Genomic DNA, 13,118 nt, shown 5'->3' on the forward strand with positions numbered 1-13,118 from the left:
TGCTGGTGCTGTACTCGGGAAAATACAGGCTGCGGCATACTTGTAACACACCCTCGATACACCTACAATCAATCAAGGTAGTATTAGCATAATTTAGCGAATTTGATGTAGGTAATGTCTCCTTTCCAGCAAAGACCTTTTTACATAACTACATTAGCGACATATTACTGGACCCAGCATCTGTACGATAATCAGCAAAATAATCAACAATTTTTTAGTTTGGATCCTCAGGGTTTGTTTGGGAATATTGCCGCATCTGTCAAGACACCGACCATTTCTACGGCCAGTGAAAAAAGAAGGAAAGCGCCTGGTGGGCATTAGGTACGACTTTTGTGGCAATTATACATCTGTGCAAAACCTACTGTATTACATAGAGGGCCCGGCTATTTTTCGAATAGTTGATCGCCAGTACTAGTTCGTGAAGCGAGTATATTCAGAGGGAAGGGGAGTGGGTTTTTTGTGGGCTGGATGGCGAGGGAGGGATATGGGACTTGGGGGAGATTGGTGGATTTGGTGATGTATAGAAGTGAGCTGCGAGCTGAGGGCGACGTTATGTGTTGGAAGGGAGGAATATGGTGGAGTGATGCATCGGTAGGCAATCTATTGATTGAAAATAGACCCGCTTGTTAAATAGAATATCCTATCTCAATAATCTATATCAGAAATGATAAAATCTTAACAAAGAATTATAAGATCTTAGATGTTCATTAGACCGTGACGGTTTATATTATAAATTTTTATACCTTAATAGGATTAGATTGATTCTTTCTTGAACAAAGAAAAACACTTAAAAATCTATAAAAATTGTTAAAAGGAATGACCTCACACAGGGAATAGTGGGAAGCTGATAGGGCAGAACTGAGGTAATATTGGTCTAGTAGGTTAATCTCTCTTCTAAGTTCTACGGAAGTGCGAAGCTCTCTTACAGAGAGCTTCTCAATCTAGTCCTAATAGGACTAGTGCCCTGTGCACGTGCTACGCAGGAACCATTCACTTTAACATATACATTAAATAAGAAACTAATTTTTTGGATGATAATCTTACATATAAAACTCACGAAATCAGTATATACATTTCACATGATAGAATAAGATTCATATACATACATGTATGTAGAGAATGTATATTTTATTTACTTTACTCTATTTAGACTCTCACGATACCATTTTGTATCCATCTATCCAACCAACCATCCATGCATCTATGCACCTATCCATCTATTTTCCTCCCATCTCTTAACATCACCATTCCTTCCCTCTTATCTAACAATCCCCTCTACCTTTCTCTCCTCATCCTCACCTCCCTCATCCTCACCTCCCTCCTCAAACCAAGCATCCACCCTTCATCCTTCACCCTCCGCCAAGCTTTTAGAATAAAACAAAAAGTGCTGTAAACAGCCCGTAGAGTAAAATAGCTGGAAAAAAAAACGAGCGTCAAGAAAAAGGGGTATCCGATCATCCTTCCACTCCAACACCGAGCGAAGAGGATATCCAAAAAAAAGGCCTATCGCCTACTTTATCAAAGAAATCTCAAAAAGAGAAAAAATAACCAAGGAAAAAGTAGCTAAGTACAAGAAAGCTAAAGATCGACAGAAAGAAAGGACAAAAATGAAAAAAGAAACATGCTTGCTGGCTTGCAGGATATTGTAGAATATACAAAAACATTAACGGTAAGAACTTTCCATCGATATCCATCGAGATGGTTTCTGTTTTGTCGGCGCGAGCCTCATATTTCCACTTCTTGAGATAAGAAATGACCCTCCTATCCTCCATTCCTTCCCTAAGATCCCAGCTAGCATTTCCCCATGCTAAGCTTTGTGAAATTCCTCCCTGCCCACCCACCATCCAATAACCACCAGACCAATCCCAACCCATACCATACCAGACTCAAGAAAATGTAATGAATGTATATGTAATATCATACAACCTAATAGTTGTGTTTTGTATGCGCGTGAAGTGAGATCAAAAATTTGTGAAAGGATCCTCCCTAGAATCTCTTCCAAATTTATCCGATCTCTCCTCAAAGTCACGATGACCATATTCTTCCTCCCCGGCAGTTCTACTTCCACTATACCAATCCTCTATTGCTCTTCCGCCGAATCCACCAAATCCACTTCGACTGACACCAAAAGATTCCTTATTTCTACTCCTCCTCCTTCCATCTCTGCTGCGTCGACGCTGCAGACTCATCATATCCATCTCATCTTGTTCATCGGGAAAATCGTCAAATCTCGTAACACCTAATGGAGAAATAAAAGCTTCCATTCGCACAGTTCCTACTGCATCGAAGAAGTTATTAACAACAACTCCTGGACGTGCACTAGCATCAGATGTACGAATAGATGAACGACTACTAGGTCCATTGTAACCTGCTACCGAAGAATGCTGAGAATGGTAAGAGCTTTGGTTCTCCGAAGAATCTACTGTTCTATCACTCATTCCTGCGGTACTGTGGGTAGGTACATGACTACCACTGAAACCTCGGAAAGATAAAGGAGGCGGAATATGCGAGCCGGTATTACTGCGCTTCCTGCCATGGCCACCCATTCCTCTTTCGGAAAATCGAGGGACGAATGGTGCTTCCGCGGGTTCCGAGCGTACTGAGTGTGAATTTGTGTAAAACGATTCATTATCGCGAACGCTAGTAGTTGTATCTGTTTGCTGAGAAGTTGAAAAAGTTCTGGCAGAGCTGCTACGATTGAATGAACTCTTTCCCTTCGCGACCTTGATCGAATCTCGTATTTTGTGAGTCTTTTGCATACGACTAGGCTTTTGGAAGTCGGGTAGCGGAGGAGCTTTGGTAGAAAGTGTTGCAGCAGAATTAGGTGCAATAACATCAGGCACGGCCTGCGATGAATGTGCAAGGAAGGATAGGGCAGTAAGCCAGAGATAATGTCGTTCTCGTGAAACAGCAGTGAACTTGAGAGCGCGTGCCGGAGTAAGAATCAGAATTGAACGATTGAAAACCCCACTAGATCCCTTTGGTGGTGGATTGTCGTCTTTAACATCCAGGACGGATTGAATTGTTACTGTTAAAATTAGTATGGTTAGAAGAAGCATGTTTACATAACTTACATTTCCTTCCGGTTTTGCCCAGCAGTGCGGATCCAGACGTGGGTTGTTTACTACTCCACATGACAGCCCGTTCATAGGGTGCCAACCAAACCCAACGTTTGTGACGAGCACCATTAGTCGCATTGTCTCCATCTTGATCAGAAACTCCGAAGGACTTGCGTCTTCTAACGTACTTAAACATCCACTCTCCAACCATCGTCTGTGCAATAGCATCCACGACACTTGTGGCTTGGTTAGTAGTTTGACTATCAGTAACCGCCGATGATCCAGCAGTATTTGTTGTCGACAATTGATGTCTATGCGTTCTGTAACGACTGCTGCCGTTATCCTTTGAGAATCGTGGAGTAGTAAGATCGTTGCTGGGAAGTGGTGGCAAGCCAGGGCTTTCAGGTTCTAGAGTTGGTGACATAGGCGGTGATCTGCTTTCAGAACGTCGCGCAATACGTCTACTTCTATTCACAGCAGCTGTGGATCGAACTTTTCTAACACTGCCTGCTCGGCCAACACTACCTGCACGATGAAGTTTTGATCCTCGTCCATTGCTGGGGGTTCTAGTAACATCGCTCGGGGCGCTCGAAGCAATTCCAGTTCTTCGAGAGCTAGCTCTGGTAGGTATTGGAAATGGAGGTGCGACCTCTTCGGACAATCCGGAACTGCCAGGTCGAGCTCGATGAGCCTTAACACCACTTTGGATAAGAGCTGCACGATGCATTTGAGCTGGCTTCGCCATTGACACAATAGGTAGAGCTTGACCAAGAGTCCGAGCGGCTTTGGCGGATGTCCCTGGAGGCAATTCTAATGCTTCTTCATCGAAATGATCATCGGCTTCATTTTCTTCGCTAGTGCGATTCTTAATGGCCAAGATATCAGGAATTTCCGTTTTTTGAGGAAGTGATTTTGAAACTTGTGAAACTTTCTTAGCATCCTTCTTAGTTGGTTTAGGCGCAGAAAGTGCTGTCCTGAAGTCATTATCGCTAATATCACCATCGCCAAATTCATCAGCCTCATCAGAACTTGCACCATCAAAGCCTGCAAAAAGACTGCTGATGCGATGAGGTCTTCTAATATGACCTCTATCTTTCGCCAGAGGTCCATCATCATTATTACCTGGGTAGGCATCTTTGATCTCCATTGCAGGCGGCGAGGATGGAAGCGTTGTTATGCTTCGTTGGCTGCTTTGGCGACGCGGGTTCTTGGGAGGAAGAGTGTCCGGAATTGGTGAGAATTGAAGGCCTTCAAGTCTTATCTCGGGTGATGGAGGGCCGGACGATATTATAGATGGGTGAAGATGAGGTGGAAGAGACATCAACCGTTGGGCTACCCTAATTTCTTCTGTTTGTACAGCCATGGATCTTGTTGATATAGGCTTTGAAATTGCAACTTGACAGCCTACATCTTTGGAAAGTTGTGGCAACAATGACTCACGAGGAGTTGCTGGGGCTGAGGAAGGTGGGTGCAGTTGAATCGATGGAATAGGTATGGGAGGTGGGATACGCTTTGGTGATGTTGGCGATGTGTTGGGGGTTTCGATTTGAGTGTCTGTTTGTGTGGAAGTGGAAGTCGTCTCAATTTTCTCTTCGATAGGCGTGAATCTAGAAGGTGGTTGTGGTGGAGCTCTGGTTGGAGAGACTGGTGTTCTTGGGGGGCTAAGAGGCTCGTCCACAGTTTGTGATGCTGCAGATACCATGGGGGAATCTTTGTGAGGTTCTATGACCAAGGGAGGATTTGTATACACACGCTTTCTTCGCTGGTTCGCTCCAACCTCCCATTCTTTAGTTGTTGTTTCAAGTGGAGACTGTTTCTCGAGGATTTGCGGGGTTTGTATCTCGGCTAGCGCTGTTGGTTCGATAATAGAGACTGTCTCGATCACTAGAGATAATTTCGGCGATGGTGGAGGAGTGTATTGAACACCAGTGTCGACGTATTGGAACTTGGGTTGAGATAAAATATCATCGTTCTCTGAAATACCTCTTTCTGACATCTCTAAAAGCGTTTGGCTAAGTAACGATGTACCTCGGTTTATGATACTTCCAGGTCGCTTCATACTGTCACCACTCTGGTTCCTGCAGTGAGTGCGGAATAAGATACTTTCGCGACTTTGAGTTCGTTGATGTTTCTCAGGAGATGACATAACACTATCGCGGCCACCTTCATAATCGGTTTCATCATCGAGATCCAATTCATCAGCAAGACTGAGACCGTTCCCTTTGATGACTCCGTATCCATTGGGTCCATTGAGCATCGAGAAGCGTATACTGTTGGTTAAACTCATCGTCCGCACACTACCACCATCACTCTCTGTTCCATTGTCTCTGTCTTCCGTATCGGGTCCCTGTTGTTGGGTCCTTAGAAGACTGGCTTCATAGGCGGTAACTTCGTCCAAGACTGTCTTCAACCTGTTTTCCGAAACATGAATCTTTACTTCTAGTTTTCTCCTCTCTTCATCCCAAGTGTCCTTGTCGTTGGCCCAGAGATTTTGTACGCGGTCGGCATCCTCATCACGGCTTTTGAGTTTCTTCTGAATAGCTTCCAATCGACGGCGCATCTCCGTGGTAGTTTCGACGGCTTCATCTCTCTCCTTTGCCAATTCCGATAAAGCAGATGAGGTTCCACCTTCCAGTAAGGCCAACTGACGCTTCAACGACCGATTCTCCTTTGCATTATCGGCGAGAAGATCCTGCAGAGATTCATGTTCTCCACGGGTATCATGAAGTGCTTCTTCCAAACTTTCGATGATCTTGATTCTCTCTTCCTGGTCCCTACGTAAAGTCAAAATTTCGGCAACCAAATTAGCATGCAAAGTTGGTGTGAATCGTCTAGGATCGAGAATAGAAATCCTGCTCATGTTGTCAGCTTTCGCAACATCATGAATGCCATCATACTCCTTACGTTTCATCATTGGTTACATCCAGAGAGCCGCTCATGCGCTTCTCTCCCAAAGGTAGCGGTGGTGGTGAAGAAGATGGTCCTGGAGATATCGACTTTTGTCGTGATGATGAGCGTCTTGAAGAGTGCCTTGAGCGATTTGAGCGAATAGATGGTGCCGGGGTCCTGTAAGGCGTATCCGTCGGAGGAGGGAGATGATATTGAGCTGCTGCTACATGCTCATCCTCGGTTTCCCATCCATTGTCCTTCATCATGACTGTTGATGAATTTGCCTATTATTGACAGAAGAAAAGAATCAAATTCAATCGAACTCCGACACCCATAGATCACCTTTGATTAAGTGAATTACTGCATTAAGGATTTTTTTCTTCTTGTTTTTTCTTGATGGTGTGTTTCTGAAGATTCACTTGACTTGGGCGAAGCTCGGGTAATCCTTGGGTATATTCACAGGATATTGAAGGCTTTGTACAGAGTATGGGGAAGATCTGAATCCTTGTGAATTCAAATTGAAAGGGGGTTTGCTTTGATAAAATCAATTAGATGTGATGTTTGACTAGGTCCAGGATACCTGGTCTTTAGGCTATTTGAAGCTTAAAGGGGACGATTCCTGAGGACTGCTCTGTAGTACCCAAAAACCAAGCTTGCTTGAGTGAATATATATAAAATAGGAAATGAAATGGAAAAAAGTAAAGAATGGTATAATTGTTTTCAAATAATGATGCTAAATTAAGATGGACTCATTAGTATATATATTTCGAGAACGAAAGTCGACCCGAGGTATAATAATTGGCTCATATGTACCAAATTGATAGGTACTCGGAACATACCTTTTTAAGACATCGATCAACCATAAGAATAGGTTTTTGTAAAAGTTTGATAAGGCAGTTATTCTATGGCAAATGTTTCCGTCCAGTATTTTCCTTGCTTCACTGCTTGTGACAGAAATTTATGACCGCGACTCGTAGTTCATGTCGAATATACTTCAGCCTCAAATGTTTGAGGTAAGCCAGGTTCTCGCGTTTGAGACAAAAATCGAGAAGGGTGGTGAGGGGCGACGTCGAAATCCTGAGCGACTCGAGCTTCTTTTGCTGAGGAAAGACATCAATTAGCATTGGTTCATGGCAATCGCATGTTTTCCAAGCTACCACTACATTTCCTCTAACATCTTGTTTGAGAGCTCGGATTCGCGGTATCGTTGTGGGAGAGTACAAAGGTACAAGAAGTACTCACCGTATATCTGGTTGCGCGACGTCAAAAGCAAATACGTGATGATGGTGGAAAGTCTCCTGGCTGCTGTCTTTTCGGTAGTGTTCTTTTCCTCCAGGTCCAATTGGAGCTGTCCCACTCTGAAACCAGACAGATACACGAGGTTCGGAGGTAAAGGACCTATCGATACTGTACTGCCGTGGTATGGATCGGTCGATTCGGATATCAATCAAAGTATAAGATACAATACCTCTCTCTAGAAGCAAGAGTGAAAGTAAAGGAAGTGAAGATCCACGAGATTCAAGAACACACGGACTCTCTACCCTTTAGCTGTGAATGTGCCCTGTGGATATTCATATCATGGGTAGCACCATCCACCAAGGCACATACAAGTATCGGGGCTCCATAACTAGGGAAGTAAACCTAGACCCAAATCTTAAGGGTATCTTTTCGTGTTTCCCCTCGACCTGACCGGCTCTTCGGTCTTTGAATGGTCTTGAATGATCTTGACTGGTCACTGGCTGGGATTAGGATGAAAAGACTTTGTAGGATCAAATCTTCTGCAAGGATTTCGGTATAAAACTGTCAGTCAAGAAGGTAAATGGATCAGGCGAGAATTCGCGATGGATAAATATGGTTTAGTATGTATGCATGGGATAGTGGCGGCGATTCAAATTGAGGAAATGAGGTGGTGGATATCTTTTGGTGAGGCGTTCAGTCAGGGGTTCCAGCATCATTTTCGGGAATTTTATTCCACCAGCGTTCCTAAGCACCAACCATTGTCAACCAATCATGTATATGTACAGGTTCTTTTTTTTTTTTTTTGTCCTAATAAGGTATAGCCGTAGAAATATTATCTCTGAGTTACTAGTTTAGTTACTAAATAATTACTACTCTAAGTCTAATGTAGTTTGATACACCGTACGATATGCGATATGCGATATGCTTTTCACACTAGGTTTGCAGTTCCCCATCATCAGTTCACCTTCTCACCTTCTCATGTTCATTCAGAAAGTCTAAAAGAGTAGAAGCCTCTAAAACCTAAGCCCTAAATACTTGGCTTGAAGGGGTATCGTATAAGATTGACAATTAATCTGTTGCTGGATGACTCGCTTTGATGCTTTGATCACCATCTTGTCTGCTCACAATGAACGACTCCATTAAATATTTCCACTCTTTAAGAGAAGTTTTATTTTTATTTTCCATATCAGGGGTCAGGGGCCAGGACATATCACATCATGAATAGGAATAGTGCCATGCCAAAACTATAAGGAAATTGCTCGACGAAGTCATTGTACTCGCTACACTATCACTATTACCCCGAGAGAGCCCACGACTTCATTCGGATTAACCCCGTAGACTATTTGAACAATCCGCGGGAAAGATTCGGTATCGAGAAATACTAGCAAGTCCCGAGGAACAAGAGGAACGAAGCAAGTGGACATGGGTAGGTGTGCCCAAAACTAAGTCTTCAAGCTTCAAAACCTCCAACATCATCGATTGGAAGAGGATCAATGGAGATAATTTCATACCCGGCAAAATCACATCTACCATCATACCCATCCTACCCATCATTCCAACATAAGCCAATGAACAACTATTTTAACCCTCTCAATTAACCTCTCAGAGTCACAAGTGAACAGGCTTCCGGAGGCAATCCGACGACATGGGCTTAATTAAATGTAACGGTCGAGTAATAAGTGACTCCTCCTCCGTACAAAGCTAAATTGCAATGCAAAACCCAATCGATTGGTTCAATTTGGCATAATCTTAAAAGAAAGCACTTCCAACTGTTGATTTTCGCACCAAGACCTGATGACCCTTGACAATGGAAATCAATCCACCAGTCAATACCACTACCACACCCCAATATACGGAGTAAATCATTCATCTATTTAATACACTATCGACGCCGGTACTCACACAATGTCTCTCTCTCTAACTCATTTCCTTAGTCAGTACAGAGATCGTACAATGAGTGCATTTCATTTGTACAATGTAACATCGACACGTCTATAGCGTACTGGGAAAATATAAAATAATAACCTTACCGGCATATAGAAGGAAAGTTCTTCAAGTCGACATCACACCCCAAAGACACATTAGGAGAGAGAACCGGTTGATATGTCGATCACAATCATAAATTATGAAACTCGGCATAGTAAAGCACTTTTTTTATTATAAGATTATATCCTCTTCAGTCCAAGGCGAATAGGTCTTGGTTTTAAATAACTTTCATTTCCAATAAATGGCCCGTTCCGGAAAGTTTAGAATTGTTCTACTTACTCTGTAAATAGTCCCCAGTAGTGCCAAGTATCAACTGGTTCAAATGGTTAATGAATGGTTTAATGTGCGGGATAAATCCGTTATGACGGGTGACTCGGAGGAAGACTTTCTTTCTTTTATTCATTCATTCTTTCATTCTTTCTTTTCATTCCATGTACCTAGGTATCTTCGGATTATATCCAAGGTCTCGACTACCGGTAGGAACTCAAGTACTCGAAATTTTAATCATTCTCCAATTTCTCAACGGTGAAAATTTATCACGTAACCTTACAGGCTTCAGGGTTCCAACTTACACGTAGATACGGAGATACGAACTAACGTTACTAAGTTCAACCAACAAAAACTCGTGGGGCAACGGAATATCCGAAGGCATCCGGATATTCCTCCTCTGAGTCTCTCATCGTCATCTTAGACGGCGACATTTGGATCACTTCTATAAGGTTGACCAAGGTTTTTCCAGAACTATATTTTTGTACCATACTTTGGATATAGAGAGGATCAGTGGAGTCCTCAATACTGATGAATCGCCACCAACATCGATGATTTCGTTTCCAGAAGCCTGAAAAGCTCGAGACTTTTCTATCGGTAAACCTTCCATTGGTAATATTTTACTTTACGACCTACCTACCTTACGTAGGTTATGTCTTTCCTTCTGAAATCCACATAGGTAGTATGGTAATGTGTGACAACGGACAACGGTACCAAAGTTTACAAATAGAGGTTCAGGTGTTCTATCGCGTAGTAGATAAATTGAAATGTAAGAGTCTTATTATTTTTCTCTGGGAATCATTTGAGGAATATTCGGAAGAGCTTCTATCCTGTAAGTAGGTTGGTACCCAAATACGTACCTAAGTATCTGCGTGTTTAAACTTTCATAGATACATCTACATTTACATCACAGATCCATTTACATTTACATTTACATTTACATTCACATCATATAAACAAAACAGCACAGGGCACGCACGACTATCAGACACAAACATGAAAATTGTTTTCCCCGGCCGTGCAGCTGTAATGCATAAATGATGGTGTGATATGTTGGACATCGCATCCTGTACGCAGTAAGTACCTAGGTAGGTATGCTTAAAATCATGCGTTTCCCCGGGGTGCAGGTGCAGGTGCATTAAGAGTGGAGTAGAGAGCAATGCAGACAGAGTACAAAGTATAATTATTAGATATAGGTATCAATTGATAGGGTTGCAGTTGTAAGAGATATAAGATTACTTCAGCTAGTAGGTATGTATGATAACTAATGTTGTAGTGAGCCATTGTGATCGAGAAATTGTATCTGTATAATATATATCAACCCTAGGTTTAAGAATTTATTTAATCTTATATGAAACTTATCTTGTGCTTTTTCTTGGATAAGTTTTCATACCTAAGGTTAATAGTTCATGCATAAATATAAATTCTGTTATTTCATTGGTTCATTCAAAACAGCCAACATTATCACTAGGATAAGACTTTATGTCATCCTAGATACCTACCTAGCTTAACATGAATGATATAAATACCTATACAGAGTAATGAACACCCTAATGAATATCTCTCACCCCAACAATCCATGTACCTAGCCAGCTAGCTACTGCTATCTCGATTCTTACTTAACATCCATCAATCATCATATCATATCATATCATATCACATCAAGATCCATATTTGTGCACCGACAATGCAATCTTATGCTTGAATTGAAGTACCTAGTCTAGTATCTAGACCTATAATTCGCTCTTCGTAACCTACGAACCACATCAGTTTGAGAAAAAGGTCAAAGCACATCTACATTTGTAGAACTACTCGAGTACAGTCAGTACCTCACTCCAAATACAAGATACTCCTACACCTTTCTACTTCTCCCGTCTGGCATCACAAATTTAGATGTAAATCTTGGCTTCAGGTACCTACAGAGATCTACAATCATACCTAGGTATCTCCCTTCATACACCAATAAATCATCGACACGAGGAAAGGAGATCCGAGAAGAATCATCAAGTAAGTTGCACTGTTGCGTTCATTTTCTGAGTAGAGAGTTTTCTTAATTAGCCTTGGGAGGGAAATGCTGGGGAGAAGAATGAATGGATGGATGGATGGATGGATGGATACTAGGTATTATCTTTCTTCCATCCATCAAATCACCTCGTTCCATCTATAAGGTTTCTCTGCATACCTCGTACATATAGATCCCGTACACTTTTGATTAAATACCAAAACTGCCAGGTGTTTTGTATGACGTTACAGAGTATCCACTCACTTACATGTATGTAGGTGTGTATGTATGTATGTATGGACTAGGTATTTACCGTATGTACTATGTATATTTCATCGTCTGTCTTGTATCACGTTCCTGTGATATCAATTCTTTCTTTGCTTTCCGTGGGGGTATTTATTCAAGGATGGTAGGATGTTATATATGGTTCGCTCTAGAAACCAATCAACCAACCAGACAGAAAGATAGACAGATACAATACATAATAACATCTACCATAAAATCTTAACAGCGGACTCGAATACAACCTCGGGATTAAAGAAACCCAACACCCATTCTCTTCTCTTCCGCCCCTCCTACTCCTATCTATCCTACCCTACCTAACAAACAACGAAGTCCCCTCCTTCCTTCCTCAAACCTCAAAACTCAAACTTCAAAGCTAGCTAGCTAGCTAGCTAGTTTTCTTCCTCCTCCGTATCTACCTACCTACCTACCTCCCATCAAAATACAAACACCAAACACCAATAAAAATCCTGCTCCGAAATTGAGGATAGGATAGGATAACCGTTTGAGTAACCATGTCCGTGCTGCACGATAATATAATCCCAATCCAACTCCCGTTCGCCCTGTCCTGTCCTGTCATACAGATGGATGAATGGATGGATGGATGGATGAATGGATGGATATTCTCCACCAGCGCCACTCACCAGGGGAAAGAAAGAAAGCGGCTGTGATACTGTATGTAACTTAAATTACATCCACCAATTTATTTATTTTTCTGGTAATTATATTATGTATGGGTGTGTGGGTGTATATGTGGACTACTAGGTAGGTAGTATTTGTATGTGTAGTATGTACCATACTTGTATTTGAATGTATGTATATATGTGTATACCTGAATTTATGTTCGGTGCCAAGTAATTTTGAGGAATATTCTATATACCTTTAAAGATATGAAGGTGAAGAGGAAGTTTCCTCCGAGGGGAAAATGCTAGTGTAACGAGGTTTGCCGTCTAGATCACGTTGAAGTGCTCTAGGCTCTTGAGGTGGTTTATAACTAGGCGTCAAGCAGGGACTTAAAGTAAGGGCAATAATGATATGCAATTTGTAACTAATAGTAGAGTATACTAAATGATTGATCTTGAGCACCAAGCTCTATACAAAGGAAATCCATATTGAATATATAGATATTCATGCTCCCTTGGATCCTTTTGGATCCTAATCTCCAGAAGCTCCAAGGCACATGTTTTCTGACAGTGCGTGCGCTGTGATACTAAAGTGACGCAGATCCCACATTAACTCGATGAAATCTGATCTCGTTTGAACAACGCCCAAGCTCTCCTGAATGAGATGTGTGTTACGACCACTTCTGTCCACTCATCCTATGACCACTCATACGCCTGCTACCGTCACCTATCAGGATACTTACGCGATCCCCGCACATGACGCTCAAGGTA

General features: G+C 42.0%; 2 protein-coding genes across 2 annotated transcripts; both read right to left on the reverse strand.

Moving 5' to 3' along the window:
- Window positions 1-1,961: 1,961 nt before the first annotated feature.
- On the reverse strand, window positions 1,962-5,970 carry SS1G_03852 (hypothetical protein; the record flags this gene model as incomplete). Its single annotated transcript, XM_001595713.1, has 2 exons — window positions 1,962-3,028; window positions 3,075-5,970. 2 exons carry the CDS (start codon window positions 5,968-5,970, stop codon window positions 1,962-1,964), a joined length of 3,963 nt encoding a protein of 1,320 aa, XP_001595763.1.
- Window positions 5,971-9,781: 3,811 nt separating this feature from the next.
- Window positions 9,782-9,874, reverse strand: SS1G_03853 (predicted protein; the record flags this gene model as incomplete). The annotated part of the gene is made up of 1 exon (XM_001595714.1): window positions 9,782-9,874. One exon carries the CDS (start codon window positions 9,872-9,874, stop codon window positions 9,782-9,784), a length of 93 nt encoding a protein of 30 aa, XP_001595764.1.
- Between the last annotated feature and the right edge of the window lie 3,244 nt (window positions 9,875-13,118).

Source organism: Sclerotinia sclerotiorum, genomic scaffold, assembly GCF_000146945.2.
Source record: "Sclerotinia sclerotiorum 1980 UF-70 scaffold_4 genomic scaffold, whole genome shotgun sequence".
Classification (NCBI taxonomy): Eukaryota; Fungi; Ascomycota; class Leotiomycetes; order Helotiales; family Sclerotiniaceae; genus Sclerotinia; species Sclerotinia sclerotiorum.